This window comes from Thermobia domestica, chromosome 7, assembly GCF_964235325.1.
Source record: "Thermobia domestica chromosome 7, izTheDome1.hap1.1, whole genome shotgun sequence".
Lineage (NCBI taxonomy): Eukaryota > Metazoa > Arthropoda > Insecta > Zygentoma > Lepismatidae > Thermobia > Thermobia domestica.
The window spans coordinates 25,189,892-25,213,597 of NC_137460.1; the positions used below are offsets into that span (position 1 = coordinate 25,189,892).

Below are 23,706 nucleotides of genomic sequence, written 5' to 3' on the forward strand. Positions count from 1 at the left end.
GTAAGCGTAACTGATATTACTCTGCAATGTCTACTCGCAAAGTGCCAGGAGGGATTTAACATACAATACCTTCCAAACCAAGGATCGTATAAAATAGAGGATCTGCCCTTACAACAAAATCTTGAAGCCATACTTCACAGTTTCGTCACCCTTACTCTGCCCACTCCGCCCAATAGGATCGCAATGTTTTGAGCCAACAATCATGACGGAAACGAAAGTTGCCAATCAGACGATGGTGGAAACGCGAGTAGCCAATCAGACGGGCCGCGGAGATGCTCGGTTATTTTTTGGCTTCATTGCTTTAATAGGATGACGATACATATGGGCAGATCCTCTATTTATAACATCCTTGTTCCAATCGATAAAAGCCACGGTAAAATTCACTACACCAGTGAATTTCCGAGAAAATTGTATATGAATTTGATATATTACTTACACCTATTCCCATTTGAAAAACCGAAAGTTGAATCCAATATGACGGATCCGAGATGGTGGCGGGGGTGGGTAACATGTATCAGAGAAGTAGTACTTGATCCAGTTTGTTTTGTATATGCCCACATTCATATCCAGTGACATCTAAAGAAACTAAAAGCAATTTTGTGTCCGAGCGTTATCGTAGTGTATGATTGAATTCCGGATATATGAAGGCCCATAAATATGCAAATTACCGGTATGGACCGCTAAAATTATTACAATACACATTGGGCCGCGGAGAGCTTTGCATTTGAATCAATTTTACACAAATCCCAAGGGGATATTTCGCGAATGTACCTTGTAAGAGGCTGGACCGTGTTAGTTTACGGGAAGACTGCTTCTTGTACCGGGAAGTTGTTGCGTACATTCAAAGCGCCTATAGACGTAATGGACAGAAGAAAACCGTAAGCAGTGACCACTTGGCATTGGATCACGCATTGGCTCACATCACGAGATGACAGATCACAGAATCTGACGGACCGTACAGCATTGTTCACATTTTTAGCTTGGCTCTGGAGCACTGTAACGGGTGTGGTCTTGTCTTCATTACGGATTCGATTGCGTCTGCTTAAATTGGATGGTTACTTGAATTGGAGTTTAGCGCCTCGTTCAGCACTGAGGCTATATGACACGTGGCTCTACAACTTAACGTTGGAATGGTGTAACATATGCCTTTGCCTCGACTTTCATTTGACCGAACACTTCAAAAGCTTTAGGGTACGATGGGTGCGTAAACATCGTCAGTGGTCTGTTGAGTAGCAGATTGTTGCTTTTTGGACGATCTGCGCTTCGATCTGCCCAAAAGTGAAGGCCGCATACACGTTAGACGCTGTCATGGTGAGTGCGTTCTGACAGTGTGCATTCTCAAATGGCCAATGTGACGATGTACGGGTACCAAAGGGTATAATTCACGATCTCGCAGCTTCGTATTGATGGTATCTCCACCAGTGACCGATATACAGGGAAATTACAGATGCCCATTCATGGTCATATCCTTCCTTCAGACAGCTCCGGCGCCATATTTCAGCAAGACAGTAGTCGTGCGTATGTATACTGAAATGTACAAACCTTTTTCGTTGACCAGCGAATGCCGTTGCTTCCCTGGCGTGCATGATCACCTGATAAAACGCCCATCGACCATGTATTGATGTCATGTGCAACAACCGAGCACTGAGCCAATTCCGGTCCATTTACCCTTTCATCCGGCCCGCCTGACCCGTTATTGAAAATGTATTTCTTACGTAATCTTTTAAACTGAACCGAATTTTTTCCCTAACTGATGCCCACTTTGAGAATATTCTCCGCATTGGAACATCCAGTGTACCACCGAACATTGAGGCTAGTCCAGAACATAAAGGATCAAGTTTCCTATTAAGATGGTAAATAAATAGATCTTTCTGCTTTCCTTTAGGAAGTAAATGTGGCTACCGTTGTAACAGATTTTGTTTTCCTATGATATTAGTGTACGATGAGCGAGTTTTAAGTTCTCTGTGATAGGCCCACCCTCTGTTCCAACTTGTATATGCATGATGTTTGTTGATATGATAGGTTATGTTTGGTTGGAATGTTATTCGTTACGGTCTTCCAGCAGTCAATATCTGTGTCTTCTTGTCCGCATATAGCTATAAGCAATATAGCAAGCGATTCCTCGGGAACGCATCCAACGCCTGTTTGATTCGTATTAAGGTTTCAGTTGTAGCACATGGAGGCTTTACGTCGTATGATTTATGTTGTACAGTTTTGCAGTTGTAATCACTTCTGTATAATCGTGTTGCGAACTTATAGTATGAATATAAGGGATGATCGGAAAATAGGTTACAAAGCATATTATGGATTATGATTGAGACACCTGGAAGATCAACATCCTTGATAGTAGAGGGCACTCAACACTTGCCCTCGATGCAGTGATCTTTTTTGGTCAAATTCATCACAACGACTGCACAGAACGGAGGGTTTCCATACCGATTACAAAGAAATCCGCGCCAAGCTCTCGTAGTTACCGTGAGCCAGCGGTTTTGACATCACAGGGTGTCTATCGGTCACGAAAGTCACGAATGGCACGAAAAAGTTACGAAATCAGAAAAGGTTCATGAAAGTCACGAAATTTAGCTTTTGGGTCACGATTTTTTTCCAATGTAAGTACAGATTGGAAAATTTCATTCTATAAAACATCAAAATTCACCACCAAAAATGGTCGGCTATAGATGCTACCAAATCGCAAGCAAAGTACGTTTCTATCGCATGGATGAAAATTCGACCTAATTCACAACCGAATTTGCTCTTGAAAATGTTAAGAAATTTTATGATTTGGTGAAGAAAAGGTCACGAAAAAGTCACAAAATTTCATTTTGGAATTTTAGTAGACACCCTGCATCATCACTTGTCAGAGAATGGTGGCCATCCATGTTCTGTTTAGAGCAGGGAAAAGGTGAAAGTCATTGGGCCCTAGGTCAGGGCTGTAGGGGTGATCTAATCGTTCCCAGCGTAAACACTGTATACAGTCAACAATAATTTGTGATGAGTGATGTCTCACGTTATCATCTAGGAATCCAGGACGTTTTCGTCTTATGTCGTCCCGCAACTTCAGAAGTTATCCTGCAATACTTTTAAGGATTCATGTTTCTCCTTGTTCAAGATAATCGATCAACAGCACACCTGATATGTTTCAGAATACAGTGCATAAAACTTTGCAACCACTTTGAATTTCTTCTTCCGTGGAGAAGATACTTCCATTCCATGGACGCCTGCTCCGTTGACGGAGTGAGCAAATGTAATATTGTTTCATCACTAGGCACTATGCGGTGAAGAAAATCGTTCCTTTCTGCTGCGTAACGCTGCAGGATATTCAGTGACGTCGTCATTCTGATTGTCTTATGATTCGCGGATAGTGCTCTCGGCAGTTATTTCATGTACACTTTCCTGTACTTAAGGACATTAATCACAGTGTTCTGAACGACATCATATGGTCGTCTTAGCTCAGCTGATATTGAGCATAATGTTTTCTGTCCCCACGAATGCAGTCATCTACATGAGCACAGTTCACCTCAGTGATTGAGGTATTGAGTCTGCCGCTGTGCCCAGAGGTTGCCATTATCAATGTATTGCTTCAAAGGCACCTTTTTGCTACATGTTGCCTTGAAATTAAGCCCTAACCATACACCCCCAAAATCTGGCTATGAATATTAGCAGGTGTAGTATTTTTGGCCCACAGGAACCGTTAACACTGACCTCACTTCTACTTTTAATCAATTTTCTAAACGAGTCACCATTTTAAATGTCCATTTCTCGGATATACATGGTCAGAATCGGAAGTCCTTAAACCTGCAACAAGATTAGCATGTTATTAACCTACAAACAAATTTTCGTTAAGGCGGCAGACTACTAAATATTTTTGAAAAGCTAATGATTTTTCTTTTGCCCGTTTTTCGTAAGTGGAAAGAGGTAATAAAATGTAATTTACTACAATAATAGATAATGTTATTCTACACCTGAAAATACGAATCGGAAGAATTTTCAGTGTTGCCATCCATAGAAATTACAGTGTGACCAGAATTTGAATTACTCAAAAATCTAGGTAAAGGCAGCGACTAGAAAAATGAACTCAACGGTAATTGATGACTTATCATGCTGTCTACCTTTCTTGTTTACTACTTTTTAAAAAAATGTTTCTACTTATTTTGTAATAACTTATTTATTTTGTAATAATTTATGTAAGTTTTATAAAATAAATAGAAATGTTATTTAAAAAGTAGTAAACAAGAAAGGTAGACAGCATGATAAGTCATCAATTACTGTTGAGTTCATTTTTCTAGTCGCTGCCTTTACCTAGATTTTTGAGTAATTCAAATTCTGGTCACACTGTAATTTCTATGGATGGCAACACTGAAAATTCTTCCGATTCGTATTTTCAGGTGTAGAATAACATTATCTATTGTTGTAGTAAATTACATTTTATTACCTCTTTCCACTTACGAAAAACGGGCAAAAGAAAAATTATTAGTTTTTCAAAAATATTTAGTAGTCTGCCCCCTTAAGTTACAATGAATGACAAAAAATCTATGCTTTGTAACATTTTTGTTCGATCATCCCTCGTAAAATTCGTTTCACAGTGTTTTGGTGCAACAGTTTTCACAAACATCAGTATATAATTCATGTACTTTTTGACCTAAAACAAAGCAAAAAAACACCAGAATATTACATTTACCATGATTTCAGGATACAAAAGTCATTGTATTATATCAAAAAACATATAAAAACCACCATCCTAATTGGGAACTCTGCATACGAATATGAAATTTTCCTGATTGCAAATGTATTGAAATAGAAAAGCTGACAGTATTGATATGGTATTTTGTTTTCAGAACGATATTCATACTTTACGTGCATTATTCTCGATTACCATTTTGTTCTGATAAACACGCGCGAATGCCGGCTTCCTCCTAATTGCGGTAGCTACTCGTTAATTACTGATTAAATGCAAATGAAATTTCCCAATAAAGACCGCAATTAACTCTCCGCTTAGTGTCATTAAGGAAAAAAAAATCAATGGTAATGGTAGCGAAAACGCAACCTTAAAAAACAGGTAATGACCTTCTGATACGAGGACACTAATGAAGTTGTCATGATTCGTGATAAACCAAGAGCAGTCGCTGGTGGTCTATCGACAGACGTATTACAAGGAGTTGCGGTGGCCGTTGTGTATTGAATTAGGTTTTAAGGCGGCAGACTACTAAATATTTTTCAAAAGCTAACAAATTTTCTTTTGTCCGTTTTTCGTAAGTGAAAAGAGATAATGAAATATAACTTACTATAATAATAGATAATGTTATACTACCCCCGAAAATACGAATCGGAAGAATTTTCAGTGTTACCATCCATAGAAACTACAGTGTGACCACAATTTGAATTATCCAAAAATCTAGGTTAAGGCAGCGACTAGAAAAATGAACTCAACGGTAATTGATGACTTATCATGTTGTCTATGTTTCTTGTTAACTACTTTTTAAATAATATGTGTATTTATTTTGTAATAACTTACACAAGTTATTACAAAATAAATAAGGTATTACAAAATAAATACAAATATTATTTAAAAAGTAGTTAACAAGGAACACAGACAGTATGATAAGTCATCAATTAGCGTTGAGTTCATTTTTCTAGTCGTTGCCTTAACCTAGATTTTAGGGTAATTCAAATTGTGGTCACACTGTAATTTCTATGTATGGCAACACTGAAAATTCTTCCGATTCCTATTTTCGGGTGTAGTATAACATTATCTATTATTGTGGTAAGTCATTATCTCTTTTCACTTACGAAAAGCCGGCAAAAGAAAAATTATTAGCTTTTGAAAAATATTTAGTAGTCTATCCACTTAATATATTCTAGGGATTTTTTCTTATATGTTTGTAACTAATAGTCATGTATACAGCAATCTCTTCCAGTCCTCTAGTGCATATGATTGTAAAATCAGGTGATACAAATTAAAAAAAAAAAAAAAAATGAGAGCGAAGCTTCTCTTTACTCAAATTAGGCGTTCGTTGATTCGGATACTCCTCCGAAATGCCTAAACGGTACTTCACCAAATTTGACATGGTAATTCGAGAGCGCGCGTTGAGTGTCGTCAGGGGTCGTATGTCCCAATCGGCCTTACCATTTGAGGAATAATCACCGAAAAACGGAATATTCATAGACTTAACCTTGAGAAATCATTTGGCGCGCAAATTCTCATTGTAAATAATAGAAAATAGAATTTTCAGCATTAGAAATAGGGTGAATCCCTTTTCATTTTGTTCTGCAAACAAAGTTTTTCAAAGCAATTATGCTTTTTACTGATAATGCCAAGTTAAACTATTTGCATGTTGTGTTCTTTCGCGAAAATAATTGATGCACTAAAAATTCTAAGAATAATCAATAAAGATTAATTGCTTCGCTCCAAATTTGCAATTAAGGCATACCTAATTTAGTTTTATTTTATGTTTCGTTTACAGAGTTCCACAAAGAGTACAAAACTAAGAGTTTTGATGTGTTTCTTCCTGATCTCAGTTAACTAGCTGAAACTGCACTCTCTACACAGCGCAACATTCACATATGAACATGAATCTCCTTATCATTCCTTACAACATATGTACATGTCTCTTTACAGACACAAGTTAAAGACGTATTGATTACAAAATAGCCAAGGGGTATCATAAAGGGGAGATTTTTCGATTAGTTTTCTGAATATCTCGCACCGTTTGCAAGATTTGAGCCTACTTCCGGTTGGAGTTTCTAATTCATGTATGACCAGTGTTTTCTTTCTTCTTGCATGCAGTATGTAATAAGCAAATACATTACATACAAAATTAATATAATGTCAGTTATATATGGTGTTCATTGGGCAAAACACTCCCAAAAAAGGTTCATCTTAGACTGGAGAAATGGTTATCCTTCCTTTTCCATTATTATTTGGCTATGAAACAAATGCCGGAGACATATACAACCCCTATATACAACAATGTGGTGTTAGAATGTATAATGATTAGGATGTGATGTTTTATTTTTTTTTTAAATTTCAACACTTCCAATGTACCCGTAAAAATGTAATAAAGAAATAGTGCCCATGTTTTTTAAATATTCAATTAGAACTGGACAATCTACATAAAATTTGCAATCGGTCAGTGAAAACGTCATCTTTCTAGAGCCTGTAGTTTCCGAGATCTCATTGTCGAAAGGATGGGCCGCAAACATATATGCGTATTTTAAAAGAGCTCCAAAGATGGCAGCACAATTCATTTGCATTTATTTCGGAGAAGGCTTACTAAAGGCAAAGGCCTTTGAAAAATAATTTAAAAGGATAAACTTCGTGAAAAATATTTCTTTAAGTAATTTATTTAAAGTGCACTCTTTTAAAAATATTTGTCTTTGTTATAAACGTGAAATCACAAATAACCGTAAATCAAAGGTTTGAATGCTAAGGTTATAGGTTAGAGCTCGGTTGCTCTTAAATGTTACTGTAGCATTTTAATAGATAGATGTTTGAATATTTCTAAAGCCACACGAAGCATACGGAACGTGTTCAGAGACAGTTAATTGTATTGAAGAATCCACGACTTGAAGTGTTTTATACGCTTTAAAGTTTGAATGTTGCCAAAATCGCAGCAAGCATTTTACCCATATACGGACGGAGATGTTTGCTTTGAAAAATCGACCACTCGAAAATATTTTGCACTCTTTATCTTTTAGACCTTGAACGTTTTCTCCGTTGCTTAATATTGCTTGTTTAGTTGCTTAATATTGTTAATAACGTTAGCCAGTCGCATCACTGCTCGTAATAATGTCACCATTTTAGGAGATGGTCCAGATGTTGGTTTCGGTCAAGTAGTCATATTCCAGGAACATAATGCGCCCATTTTCATAGCTGGAACCGTTGCTGTATAGTTTGAGGATCATTAAGATGAAGTTAAACACCTTCCCTGACCCGCCAAAGAACATAATTGAACATCTGTAGTTCGTTTTGGAGACGAATCCAGCGCATCAACTTGATCCTCTCCCACTAGACTGAATGATGCATTGTACACGGAATGGTGCGATGTTCCACTTCCTCTGTGACTGTATTCTGTAGCATCAGAGATTCTGAGGGCGAAAAGTGATCCAGCGCACTACTAATGTTGTCTGCTGCTCTTTCAGGTGTTTTCACTAAATTGCCAAATATTTGTGTATCATTGACTTCTCTGGGTTAGTGTTGTCAACGGCTTACGGCTCAGTCACCACCGAGCTGAACCGAGCGAGCTCGAGCCCTCGGCACAGTTGGACCGAACCAAGCCGAGCCGATGGCTCACCTGAGCTAAGCCGAACCGAGCCGATGGCTTATTCCAACCGAGCCGGCTCGAACTGTTGGCTCAGTTGAATCGAGCCAAGTCGGTCGACATCACTTCTCTGCCGGTTGACATCAGCAATACTGGTATATCTATTTGACGCAGTCCACCACTCTTCTTTGAGTCAGACTTTTCATTTCCTTGGATTCACAGTGGCTCAGTTGTAGAGCGCTTACCAGTGGTGCGTGGGTCCCTGATTAGATCTCCCGGCCAAGTAAGTTTTTGGTGAGCCGCAATTCGCCTGTGGTTTTCTCGGGGTACTCCCGTTTTGTCCCATATTCACATTCCACCAATACGTCCGTCATCATTCACTTGCCTTAATCATCGTCTCCCTTAACTTAAAAGACATAAACGTGGGACGTTAAACTGAAACATTTCATTTTCTTTTACTTTCTTTTTTTAAGAAAATACATTTTCTCTTAGTTGGTCCATGTATTTCTTCATCGTGGTCTTTATCTGGTATTTTCCTTCTGTTATTCGCTCCATAACCATTAGCGTGATTCCTTCATGTTTCATGGGCAGCGGCAGTTTAGTGATAGAGTATTCACCTCTGGTGCGTGGGGGCCCTGGTTCGATTCCAGCTCGCGCCAAGTGGGCTTTGTGGAGGACAAACACAGTGTCCAGGGTTCCCTCGTGGTTCTCCCGTTTCTTTCCTCGTGGTTCTTTCTTCATTCCACCATTTCGTTCATTTCTCATCATCACTGTCTCGTTTAGCCCACACGATGTAATCGTGGAACGTAAAACTCAAAGATTTCATTTCATTTTTCCTTCATGTTTCACGAGTCGAACCATCCTATCTCTTCTCTTTTGACATAGTCGTCAGTATATCTATACACCTTTTTTCTCGTACCACTTCCAACATTCCTTTATATGATACCTTATTCACACATTATTTGTTACCTATTTTTTAATGTTCTTCTCTAGCACCACATTTTAAAGGTTTACAATATCTATTTTTCTTCTAGTGCCCATGAACGTCCATACAACGCTTTCATCAGGCATTATTCAGTTATTTGTCGATACTTTCGGTCAGTAAGCAGACATGTAAAACCTATAATAAAGTAGGTCGGTTGAAATAGATGTAACATCGAAATTAAAGTGTAATTCAAACAGAAAACACAGTTCAATAAAATTATGTAGCAACAAAAACCTAAAATAAAATAGATTTTCATTTAAGACGAAGTAAAAAAAATATAAAATGCCACATAACGCAAATCTCGAACATTAATCTGGATAACTCTTCTGTTCTACTTTTGTAATTGTTAGTTGAAGGACTTAACAAATGTATAGGAAAACCTCACCCTGTCCCCTCTTCTCACCAAACCCTCACCATTTTAAATAGAACAGAAAAAAAAAGGAACAGTGACAAATGCGGGAAAGTCACGGAATCAGTGAATCGATTCAAGTACATTGAGCAACCCCAAACGAAAGAGAAAGACATAGTCGAAACAGTGCGCTGGTTTCCGCTTAGACGAGGACTTTTTGATCGCTTGTCGAGAGGAAGATGGGAGGGAGACCTGTGCTTGTCCCAACAATGCCAGTGGGCGTGTCAAGTGGATGAATGTTAAGGGGTCAACCAAGATAATGGGCTCGTAAGTGGAAATCAGCGTATAGAGAGCAGCTCAGATTAGCTCCGTGGCCTCAAAGTGTTTTCTTTCTTTTCTCTTTTAACGCGGGTGAATGAAAATGAATTATTCACTTGTCTTTTCATTACACACGACACTCAATTACATGAAAGACATTTGAAGTACGTCTTTTTTTCTTTCTTCTTTGACCATTCATTATTGGTGCAAATCTCGCAGTGAACGGGTTCGTACGCATTTGATTTTTCGATTTATTATTTATGGTCATTATCAAAGTGATTTATCTTTTATATTGAATTTTCATTTATCTTTGATCCTTCTGCTTCTATTACTCATTCAGATTTTTGTCATTCATTTCACACCACGACTCAAAGGCAAGCAAGACGCATCTACGTCCGTCCAATTATGGAAAGCAGCGTTTCTAATATGCGTGTGAAAGGTTCCTTTCACATCACGCACGGTGTAGCGCCGAACAAATACTTGTTCCTTCCGACCAAGCAAAAATTGTTTGAAGTATGATCAGGAGTTCTTGATGGCCATGATAGGAAAGCACTGGTAGTTTCTGAAGTACGGAGTATCCCGAAAATTTGCAGTTATAGTCGTATAGATCGGCAATGCGGTTATTCCTACGGCAATCTCATTACTACATCTGCATGATAATTCTGACAACAGCAATGAGAGTAGTTCTCATCAAGCATTTGCGTACTTCTATCGTGCCAAACTGCACGGGCCCCTGATCTCACCCCATCAGACCTTTATCTGTGGCGGTATCTCTCAGGATGTGTTTATTAGCATGATCCAGGTACACTATATGAGTTGTGCATCCAATCTAGTTATTGGAAAAATGATTGGTTGATTTAGAGTTTTAATACCGATTGTTAAAAGTGGAATACGAACAACTACTCCTTGAGTACGAAGGAAGCACCTACACCGGCAACCGAATCCGGAATAACGCATCAGGTATTCGGCTAACAAGGGCCGTGGTTGGGAAAAGGAGACCTATGGAATGCACACTGTAATCCATTATCTCAATCCCGTACAGGGAATTGTGATTGATTGATTGAATATACGGTTTGCAGATAATATAACGCTTGTTGCGGAATCTGATGAGAAAATCAATAAGATGTTAGAAAACTTGAGGAAGGACTGTGAAGAATATGAGGTGAAAATAAATGAGAGAAGGACAAAAGCCATGGTGATGGGAACGAAGCGGTCGATGTCAAATATAAGAATAGGAGGGCAGAAAATAGAACAGGTGCCTAGTTTTCGATACCTAGGTAATATTATTAGTGAAGATATGAAGTGTGAAGGTGAAATAAAAGCAACGATAGGAATGGCGAAGGAAGCCTTTAGGAGGAAGAAAATATTATTGTGTGGGATCTTGAATAAAGAGTTGAGAAAAAGCCTCATAAAATGCTTAGTGTAGAGTATTGTGCTGTATGGGCCAGAAACATGGAAATTACGCAAAAATGATGACAAACGACTGGAAGCTTTCTAAATATTGGTGTGGAGAAGAATGCAGGGAATTAGCTGGGTCCAGCGGAAAATGAATGAGAGGGTGTTGGAAATGTTGAGGGAGAAAAGAACAATTTTAGATATTAAGAAGAAGAAGAAGAGAAACTGGTTGGGACCGGCTAAGAAGGAACTGCATCATGAGGGACGTGCTAAAGGGTATGGTGGCAAGGAGGGGGAGGGGGCTAAGGAGACTACAATTAATGGACGATATCAAGACAGAAAAATCGTGCTTGAAGACGAAGAGGTTAGCTGGAAACTGTGGAGCATAGAAGCTTCTCAGCTGTGGCAAGTGACCTGCCAATAATGCAAAATACCTATGATGATGATTGAATTGTTTCCTGAGCGATAAAGTTATCCATCCCTTCATGGTGTGGACAGTGACAAATATATTTACGCACAAGGACCACGTATTCTAAAACGCAATAACACAAATAAAAGAAGAATGAATAAGAATACTTTTTTGGAGAACAGGTTCCAAAAATAAAAAGAGAAGAAAAAAAAATTAAAACTATAATGTAATCAAGAAGTAAGGTCACAGATCTAAAGTAAAATTATGACTTAAGGAGGAATAGATGTAACTAGATAAAATTTAATAATAATAATATAATAAATAGCACTTATCAATAATTTACCTAAACATTTTCTGTTGTTTCTACTGTCTTTATCAGTACAATGGGGACCTTGTACTGGAATACAATCACTTTTCAAAATGCCATCTTGCACTTTGCGTTATAATAACAAATGAAAATGCTGTTATTTTTAAATATGTCAACAGTAACTGAATCAATGTGAAACTGCTTTTATTTGTCTATGTTATCAGGTCCCATCGAGTGCTATTCATTTGGTTTGAATTTAGCGTCCCTTTTTGAGGCTATATGAGACGTGGACATACAGTTTAAGGTGGAATCCGAATCACCGTAATGGTTTAAATTTCAAGGATTTTCACCTGGAATCGAATCCAGGACCCTTTAACACAAGGGGAAGGGCCCGAGTGCTGTTAAAAACTGAGAAGTAACCGGATCTAGAAAAATAAATGTCAGAATCCACTGTCTGGTCATGTCAAGTAGCCTCGTACCAGAACTTGAAAAAAGTTTTTAGTAGAAAACCGATAATGGGATGAATTTGATTTTTAAACTGTATGTAAGTTTTATGTAACGTTTTTTGGTAAATAAATATTTGTTTTAAGGGCATTTTAGATGCACGTGTGTGTCTCATTGGTAAATTAACAACAATCGATATGATCATCACCATTTATAATGTTAAATGATTATTTCAATTGAGTAATAGAAGAAGTACACTCATGTCGAAAATGATTGTCGCATATCTATAACTGTCTTCTTGTAAGAATATAATTTGATAATGATTTTGCAGGGTACTTTTAATACTGATACTATGTGTATAATCGGGAAATGAATATTTGTGGTAAATTTCATAGGAAAAGAATTATAAATACGAAAATTAGAATGAGAAAACAAAATGTTGCTAAATGAACAAGAAAGTTTTATTTTCGTTTTATTGTTATTATTTCCTGCTCTTTTGACATGAAATTTTCCACATACATGTCTTTGCCGATTATACACATACTAACATTGTAAGAAATACCGGGCGAATTCGTTATCAAATTATAATCCTAGAATAACATATTTATAGACATGCGACAATAATTTTGGACATGAGTGTACATTGAAATTCAAACGCTTCTCTGTTCAAATTTTAATATGTTAAGATTTTAAAAACTATTATAGTCAGTAACATATAGTAACTAGGATATTTGCATTACGAGGTGATTCGCTAACAATATTTGTAATCTGTTTATTTTTAAAGGTTACAAGAGGAAACATTAGACAATTGTTTGCAACAGTCAGCTCCGCATTGTTCCCCAAGTTTACTGCGGAATGTAAGTATATTATTATTATTAGTTGTTTGCCCCCATCCCCTCGACTCACTGTACATTATAGATTGAAATCGTGATTAATTAAAAGTCCTGATTGTTTACTTTTTTTTTTTTTTTTAGTTTGCCTAACCAACTTGCAGTTACACAAATATTAATGTTCAAATGTAAATATGGTTACGGCTTGTTAACCCCTTGGATTCCAGGTGTCATTTTCCTATGTGCGTGCTGTAATACTGGTTTCATTTACTGGTAAAAGACTGTCTAGACCGTTATAAAGGGCGTGGTTATTGTGCGCACGTTAGGAGAACATTCACATTACTGATAAAAACAATTATTTGCATTTGGACTGAAAAAGGAAAATTCGGATGTTCTGAAGTTATTTTATGCTGCTTCAGGTTGGCAACACTGACCGGAGATCAAAGAGAAAAAAGATTTTTTTTCCGATCTCAAAGTTGCTAATTGTTTATCGTCAAAACAAACACGTGTGTGTTGTAGTTGAATGCTCCATTACGCCTACCATATACTGAAACAACACTTTTTTTTGTCTTTTCTGTCAGTACGGTGCTGTCATCTAAGGAGAAATAGTAGAACTAAGTCTTGTCTTGCATCTACTAAAAAATTTCATCATCTCCAGGATTAATATGATCCTTAATAAGGGATACATTTTCATGACATCTACATGGACGTCACTGGTACGCAAGGGGTTAATAGTATGCTTCATGCGGGTTAGCCGTAAAGCTAGTTGAATATTGTACTCTCCTAAAGGTAAACGGTAACAACTGTCTGTAGTTTATACACCGTGTTCATGTTGCTTATATTACGTGATTACATCCTTATTCAAATATTCGGTAGAGTAACTGTTCACGGGGTTTCCCTCACTTTTTTAAATTATAAAAGATGTTTATACAGTTCGTACACAAGATTATAAATAAATAAGTTTCTAAAAGTTCTTTCCTGTACAATTGGATCTCCTGCCTGTTGCAGCTCAGAAGTAGGGTTAATATCTCCTGCTCATTGCAGCTCGGAGATAGGTAAGAATACCTCCTGCCCTTTGCAGCTCAGAGATAGGGATTGCAGCTCGGAGATAGGTGAGAATACCTCTTCTCCGTTGCAGCTCAGAGGTAGGGTTAATATCTCCTGCCCATTGCAGCTCGGAGATAGATGAGAATACCTCCTGCCCGTTGCAGCTCAGAGGAGGGGTAGTATATCCTGCCCATTGCAGCTTGGAGAGGTAGGTAGGATATGACAGTTAACAACTTATGCTTTCTGCCTCGAGGCAATGATACCAACCTCAAACATTATAAAATCCCATCTCTAGAGACAAAAAATCAAATTTTGCCGTTGAATTTCACACGTAATAAAGAAAGAAAACATGGAAAATGAAAAGTAATGAACAACTGTATATTACTCACTTTTTAAATATTTAAGTAATGATCTTCCATGTTTATAAAAATAATCTATGAATAAGTTTTCTCCTTAATCGTAAATAAGTAATATAGTTTGTTGTCAGAAATGCAGTACAATATGTGTTCTTTTGTTTCTTAATTCTTGAGAATCATACATGGACCACTCCACAAAGCACAAGCACTTTCCAAGTAAGAGACTACGTCGAGCCAAAATTTGATGGTTAACACTGATTTTACAGTTATTAATGGTCCATTATAGAATTTTGTTGGCGTGGATTATAAAAAAATCCCATAAATGTGATCAATTTCGGAAAATAACCCCTTTATCTCTTCCCGAAAAATTAATGTAAAAAAATTCCACAAAATGTGATTTTTTCCACGGGTTGGCATCACTGCCTCGAGGTGTCCGTTTATATAGTCAGTCTTGGAAGGCGGAGCCAGTGAAGGGGTTGAAGGGATCCTCTTCGTATCTCTTTGTGTATCTTCGGTGACAGCATCCGTCGGCTGCTTGCTGTTGCTTATACCGAAGCACGTGGTTTTGTTTGCTAATATGGGATGCTTACAATATGAGGGAGGATATTGTATTATTTACCTTTACTACAGCCCTGGTCTTAATAATTATCAACAAAACAGTTCATATTCAGCGTCATCACTATCCATTTTCGAATGTAAGCAAGCAGGCAACAAACATTGCAAATTCTTTCATTTTGCACTTGTTTCTGTCTAGTTAGCAAAATTAAAATAAGTATTACCAATGCATGTATTAGTTTCATTTCATTACTGATTTCACACTACTTTTGCAATTTTTCCACATATACATTATAACACCTAGATGCAGATCTTTGAGAAATGATGCGATCAAGCATTTTGAAACGGGAATATGTGGTTGGAAATCATTCAGTCACCGGGAAAGTCCGAACATCTAGTATTAATATATAATGTCAAACATACATGAGTTGTTTATCTCGATTAGATAATAAACCATTATCCTAGGTTGCAAATGATCTCTTTGCATGTGTTTGATATTAGTACAGCAATTTGTCAAACGGAAGGTCTGCATTTGATCTCGTCAAAGTTCATAGTACAGTAATTAATGTACGAACATTTTTCATTTGTATGATATGTTGTGTAGAGAGTAATGTTTTGTCATTGTCGAGTCTGAAGCTAGAAAGTAACCTCTAAATGCTAGCGAAGACTATATATATATATATATATATATATATATATATATATATATATATAATATAATACTGTATTTTCGTATTTACAAGATATATATATATATATATATATATATATATAAAATATGACTTGTGAACAGGAAAATACAGCTTTTATTTTTCATATAAATAAATATTTCAACTGTATTTAACTTTGCTGCAAATGCTTTAGAAGCCTAATCAATGCGAAATTAAAATATCACTAATTTTTACAGTAATTACGTGATATCTTCAAATAGATAAAAGATAATCGAAAAGTGGAACAAGAGCTCCCTAGACAATATTATTTTATATGAGATACCGTTATCACGACTCACTTATCTGCTTTCAATTTCCAGCAATTTGGAAAATCAGCATTTATTTTCGCATTTCTAAATAGCTGCAAACGGAAAGCTACTAAGTGACTCGTGACAACGGTACCTCATGCAAAATAATATTGTCTAGGGAGCTCTTGTTCCACTTTTCGATTATCTTTTATCTGTTTGAAGATATCACGTAATTACTGTAAAGTTAGCGGTATTTTAATTTCGCCGTGATGGGGGATGCTATTTTGGGGACTAGATAGTTTATACTTTAGCGAGACGTTGCATGTTCTACCAAGTACCCATTGATATCGTACCTTCTTATTTAAACTACTTGATAAATAAAACATTAATCGAGTTCCTGTATAATACTTGAATTTAGTGTCTTTAAGTAAAATGTTGAGTGTAATGGTGTATGTGTTTAGTAAAAGTTACAAGCTTCACTTCAGCTTACATGAAACTAAGCATGGCGGCATAGTATCTAGCGACTTGCTACGACCAAAGTTTACACTTTTTCATTCCTCTGAGTTAATAAGAATGTAATTCTTTGGTTTAAACTCATACAATGGTCAACGTATTGCTTCGTAGCTCGAATAAGTTGATACTTGTGAGTGAGTGAGACTGGAATAAGAAACTTAAGTTTTGTGATCTTTGACCTCTTATAACATTATTTTTCGTTTTTGCTTCAGCTAAACTTTTGGTAAATCCCATTTTTACTTACATTTTAATCGATTGAATTAATTTCATACGATAAGCTATTAAAATTAATACAATGATAGTATGGGACAGTCTTCTATTACTCGGCCGAAAACGGAAGTATTAAGGGATAATCAGTGGCGTATTTACGATTTTGTTTCGGGGAGGGCTTTGCTAACTTTCGGGGGGGGGGCTTTGCCTGAAAATGTGAAAATTCTGCAAGATATTTCATATACTTTACTATAGTAAGTAAGATTTCGGGGAGGGGGCTTAAGCCCGGAGCTCTCCCCTAAATACGCCACTGGGAATAATGTATTGATTTGAGTAAGGTCCTATTGTTACATGTCTGAGCGTCATAGGAGAAAAGTTCCACTTCAAAAATCACAAAATACCAGGAATATACAATTAAAAAAAAAAAAAAAAAAACTAAACATGCTTCAAAATGTAAATTCTGCAAAAAGAGGTTATGAGACAGATCATACTTGTAACTAAAGCATAAACGTATGTACAATATTTGTAACCAAATGCTTCCAGTGGACGAAATAAAACACAATGCAACAGCACATAGCAACTTTATGGAACTATATCCCGATGTTTAACTACAGGTCAAGCAGAGAAATGTTTTTTCATTTTGTCAGGAGGAAAAAGCATTTCATGAAAGATTGTGAATGGAGGAACGTACACTAAAGTCTCATTTGCAAAAAACATGTACGAACACATCTTTGTCGCCTGCAGAGCATTCCACATGTACCCATCTGCTGCACACAACACACCGAATCCACACTTCACCAGGTTTTGGGAGGAATGAAAGTACCTCCTGCGCTTATGCAGATAATGACCGTCACAAGGGCACCTCTCTCAACAGCAGAAAGAGCACTAATCTGACGCTTTCCTTTCAGCCCAACAATTTGTGGAATCTTTCTTTGCACCTCACTTAATCCGGTTTCATCAACGCGAAATATTGCCTGGTGGAAATGACTTCTTCCCATACTCTTCGTCAAGGTTGCCAAAAACATGTTTACATTTTTTCTGGTAAAGCTACTTGCTCGATAATGGAAAATACCAGTAGGTTTTCTTTATGGAAAGCACATTACGGTAAGGATTTATGAAGTGATCAAACCATTCACATTCAGCCATTTCATTAGAAAAGGGATTTGGAATGTTGTTTGCCTCTGCAACCTGGTAATCAATCTTCGCACATTGTTTCGCGTCATACCATAAAGTATATTTTCCATTTGCAAAATATTTTGCACCATTTCTTGTTCTACTTGTGGAGGTAGTATGGGCTTTCGTCCCAACTTCATTGAAGATACCACTTCGTCCGGGGAATGAAGTAGACACTAAGCGGTGTAAAGTAGATTTCAGACTTTGAAGTGGTTTGCAGCCTGCCTAACATCCTTTGTTGTTTTTTTAAAAGCTTTTACTGCTGCGATCCCTTCGTACTCCCTTAGACGCTGGTCCCAACTCTGCCCTCGGCATATCCACAGACACATAAGCGTGGCAACCTGTGAAATGAAATAAGGGTTTATAATATGGGACACCTCCTACCTGTGTGTTCCATAATACCACCTCACGCGTACAATATTTTAACACACTATCACTAACCTACGCATTAAATTATCGGATTCACGTTACTACTATATTTAACTCTAGACTATGCACTACAGAAACACACACGAATTATTTATTACAACTTACCTATTAATAAGGATATTTGTGTTGCAGTCCTCCTCTACAAAAGTTTCTACTCGTGCACAAATTACTGGTGACTTGCAAAAACAACGCTTCTGAACCAACAGGCGCGCGATGCTTTCTAGGGCCTTCTAAATAGTATGACAGCGCCACCAACAGAATGTGGTAGTACTTCCAGACATACGTACGTGTCCCATTTTCCAACCCCGTCCCATACTACCATCTTTTCATATACTAATCTAATAAAGGAATCCCAATTACCAACTGGAGGATGACAAAGGTCAGAGTTTAACACACTTCTCATTACAACTTTGGTCCACATCAGAATATGTGCGCACATGCCAAGTGTTGACTCAAGAGAGTGATAATCAGAACAACGGCATTTCGTACCACGATCTAGCATTGCAATCCCAACAAGAAAAGTAGCATGACTTTTGAACCTATACGTCATCAATAGGACTGGGATTTCTATGACCTAAAAACTTTGAAAATACGTACGCATTTATGGCCTTAAAAACAGACTTTTTGTTGTTTGCAGAAGTGGGAGCAAATGCCCCCTGACTTACATATATGCATGTTTCAATCACACACATTTCATCACACACACAATACTACAATAATATACTAGAAAAAATGTGTCAAACTCTACTTATATTCCGGTCCCCCTCCAAGCAAATGCTAAAATAACGATACTGCTGAACATCACGCAATTTCACACTACTGAAATACTTGACTTTAAGCATCTTGAAACTATACTCAGTGATGCCAGGTTCTATGACAAAAATCCCTCCAAAGAACACCAAATACTACCATAGGTGTTCAAATTCGCGAGCTCATCATTTGCGCTCAACCGGGCTCGGGCTCAATGATTGAGCCCAAGTCCAATCAAATAAGTGAGCGTTAGACCAGTTGAGAGAAGCGAGTGCGAGCCCAAGTAAGCCCAAGCCCAGTTGAAAGAAGTGATCGCGAGTGCGATTGAGCGCATGCCCAGTTAAGACAAGTGAGCGCAATCCCAGTGCAAAATGGCCAACTATGAATACTTCTGAACTCGAAAAATATCCGTAGAAGAAAAAAGAACGGTTTATGTGTACCTGTGATGATTTTAAGGGATTGGTCCGAGAGTGTAAGAATTCTCCCGCACATGCTCATATCTCCGCTCGTACACATTATGGATAACCAGTATTTACGCAAAAAGCTGGACTTCAGGTATCTTTGTCGGGGAGAAGAAGGAGAGAAACAAAGATGCTGAGGTGACAGTTTCTTTTTTTAAAGTGGTTGTCTCTACGCCACTTTGACCCTCTTTCACTGTACAGCTCAAATTCTGTTACACAAGGCCAAATATTTCTAAGAAAGAAGTTCCAAATAACCTTATTCCCAATACTGGCAAATATATTTCTAAGCAAGAAGTGAAACTCACCAAAAGTATGCTTTTATATCACTTTTGGCCTAAATATGCCATAAAGCTACGGTGGGACCAACTTTAAATCACTAATTTATAATGTATAAATCGTAGACCAAAATTTCAATGAGTATTCACAAACGATTTATTTCAAGTTGTTTTGGTTCATTCAATACGGAAGAATAATAGAATGTCATTTATGTTGTGTATGCTTATTGTGTAACAGCTTATCAAATCACAAGTGTGGAAATTATATATGCATCACTTTATACACAGTGTTTAGCATTTCATACTATATAACGATGATACACATAATTCTCTCATTCTAACTGACAATTTATCGCTAACATCAAGATTTCGGTTTTAGACATCGAGAGCTGAAAATTTCCGTGTTTATGACCATGACGAATATTCAATCTTCCGCCATATAAAAACTGAGGATCTCGAAATGTCAATGTGAGTTTCAGGAAAGTGACCAGCTGGAAGCCGTATTAGACAAGCTGAATTTTACACGAAGTTCTATTGGCAGTAGTTAGACCAGTAGACTGCAGATTCATCCAAATTCACACAGGAACCACTTCCAGGTTTCAATAGAAGGAAGGCACCAGTTTATCAATTAAAAAAAAAAAAAATAGTGAGAAAGATTTATATTATTTGTATAGAGACCCGCGAAATTTGAGGGAGGCAATTCCTTATTTTTGCAAACGGAGAATTTTACAGTTCTGTGTGAATACTTACAGCTGCATTCTTTCAGTTCTTTGTGAAAAGTGCCAAATAACTAGAGAACGTATCTGATAAGATATTGTTCCTCTTCGACCCCGAACAACAAGTAGTAGTTTCTGAGGTTTCGGAGATGGTGCGTAAGAATTTCAATACTAATACGTTCAATTGGTATATAAGTCACTTGCATTTCAGGCTAATGCATAGTATTTAATGAGGTTAGCACAATGTTCTGTACACGCTATGTGGGATTTTAATCTGGCGATTCAAGTAGAGCCTGAAATTCTTCAGTGTTCCTCGAACGACTATAGTTCTACTCGTGGTTTATCAGAAATAGCATTATCGTCCTAGTACAAGCCATCACAACTATGAATATAGCTGTAGCTACACAGCAAAAAATGAGGTGTTGAAATAACACAAAATGACTACCACTTTAGCGTATTAGCCTTCAGAGCATACCGGAAATACCTATTTACTGGCTGTAAGTATTTGCATTGTTTTTTATTGTTTGGTATGAGCAAAGCTTTGCGAAACATATTTCGCATTTATGGCAAGTAACTAATGACATTCTATGTTTTCTGTAATCGGTCACAATAATATTGTTGTAAACCTGTGAATCATCTGACAACAGTTACACAGATAGCTGTGCTCCATCTGTTTTCTTTATTTGTTATTCTTGTGTCTTAGCATATAGGAACATAAGATGGCAGAACTGTTACCTATGTAACTGTTGTCAGACGATTCACAGGTTTACAACAATATTATTGTGACCGATTACAGAAAACATAGAACATCATTCGTTACTTGGCATAAGTGCCAAAGATATTTTGCAAAGCTTTGCTCATATTAAACGATAAATACCAATGCAAATTCTCTCAGGTAGTAACTAGTTATTTCTGATATGCTCGGAAGGCGATGTCTTGGTGCTGAATTAACACACAAGTAACACGCTAAAGTGGTAGTCATTTTGTGTTGTTTCAACACCTTATTTTTTTTTTTTTTTTTTTTTTTTTTTTTACAGTGTAGAGGTGTAGTAGATCCTCCAGGAAATTCGTCTTTCCTCTTTTTACCTCCCACGGTTATGCCGGCTAGGCTAAAGGAGAAGGTGATGATGAGAAATGAATGAAATGGTGGAATGAATAAAGTGGGAGGAAACGGGAGAACCATGAGAAAACCCATGCACACGGTGTTTGTTAACCACAAAATTCACTTGGTGCGAGCTGAGATCAAACCTAGAATCCCATGCATCAGAGGTGAACGCTCTACCACTGAGCCACCGTGGCCCTCGAAGAAATTCGTGTACGTAGCACCTTTCAGGATAGGGTATAATCTCAGTACGAGTCTCTTCTTTTCAGTAGCGTACATCCCACGTTATTTCAGAGGAACCACCACCATGTACTACTATACCTTGTTGATAAATGGATCCATTGGTACATGTGGTCGTCGTCTCACATCCACATGGCCTTGTCATAAGATCCGAAAACATTATTTGTCCGACTAGAAATACGATGCTACTTGTCCATTGCCCAATTTCAATGTAGTTTGCCACAAGTGAACTGCAGTGCTTGAAGCGTGGAATATATGAAACAGAATACACAACTTCTTATTTGTATTTAGACTGGTAGAAAATCATAACTGAAAGCTCAGAAGTAGTGACGTAGAAACATCGAGTAGGTTGCTAGTAGAGGGCTCGACGTACCAAAGAAGGGTTCGAGTGTTTTCTGTACTGTACTGTGCATCAGTTTGGAGTGTTGGAGATAAAGAAGGACGGTGTAGGTGAGATCAGTTTGTGCAGTTAAGAGTTAGAGCGAAGACGTATCGTAGGCCTGCTAGCGGCTGGGTGTGGTCGTTGCCCAGAATCGTACACTTTGTACAGAAAGTGTTCACTGTGCATAAATGTTAACGCCACTAGTCCGAAGAAGACGAACACGCCCATCAGCCATGCTCTGGATGGCCATGGTGCATGGATACACGCCTAGACACCCATATCAACTGAACTGACCTTGGCGATATCCTCTCGACGACCGCATAACAGAGTAGAACTAATGTCTCACCGAGGGTGTCAACTGTGACCATCTGCAATTGTTTGCTGGACTCAGAACTAAGATTATTGATGTTTGCCAGATTTTAACTCGGTAATGACCAGCCTGTCTTTGTTGTGTTCGGGAAGAAGCAATCGGAGAGATGTATAGCACTTCATTATTTTATGATAAGGACAGGTGTTGCCGCTGCGCTGGTCATTGTCGTTTGCCGGTGTGCAGCACCTTCCACAGTATACACAATATTGACAAATAGGACCATCATCATGTGGAAACCTATAGCCTACAGTGATCTCTATCGTCTGATGTTTTTACAGGGAACATTGGCCAGTGTAACGCAGAACATCATCAATGCTATTCAGTTTGGATTTCTGCACCATCAGGAAAAATTACTCTTTAAATAGTACATTGCCCGTTCACACATCGCTTGTGTTACCCTATGCGTTCTCGAAGTCATCCGTATTCTATCCTGACCTGCACGGTCACATAACCTGTTCTCTTTTAAATATTATGTGGTGATTGATTGAACTGCGTCTTTTCCAGTGTAGAACTCCAGCAGGAAAAATCTTCACTAATTTCTTCAACAGTTGAAAGAAGTGTGGAACGCCATTTCATCAGATTGATATCCGGGATTCTTGGGACTGCATTCTGTATTGAAGCTGGAGGAGGGAATACAAAGTACTGACATTTTATTTGACACATTCTGTACGTTTTGTTCATAGGTGTAGAACCTTCTGCGCATGGTCATGTACATGGTATAAACTATAGTTTATTCATATAGAACCATAATTTCTTTGTGCTCATCATTTTTCATTCTCTACTAGTGTATGTCGAGTATGTATTCACATGAATTTGTCAAACTACTTACGAGGCACCCTGCCTCAAGTTACAATATAGAAATATATAGTATTGT

At 37.6% G+C, this 23,706-nt stretch overlaps 1 protein-coding gene across 1 annotated transcript in view; it reads left to right on the plus strand.

Annotated features, from left to right (window-relative positions):
* Positions 1–23,706, plus strand: part of LOC145689926 (ATP-dependent DNA helicase DDX31) — a 379,619-nt gene that overhangs the window by 109,674 nt on the left and 246,239 nt on the right. The window contains exon 10 of the mRNA XM_081764280.1: positions 13,250–13,322. Within this exon, the coding sequence (XP_081620406.1) occupies positions 13,250–13,322 (73 nt within the window). The remainder of the gene's footprint in view (positions 1–13,249; positions 13,323–23,706) is intronic.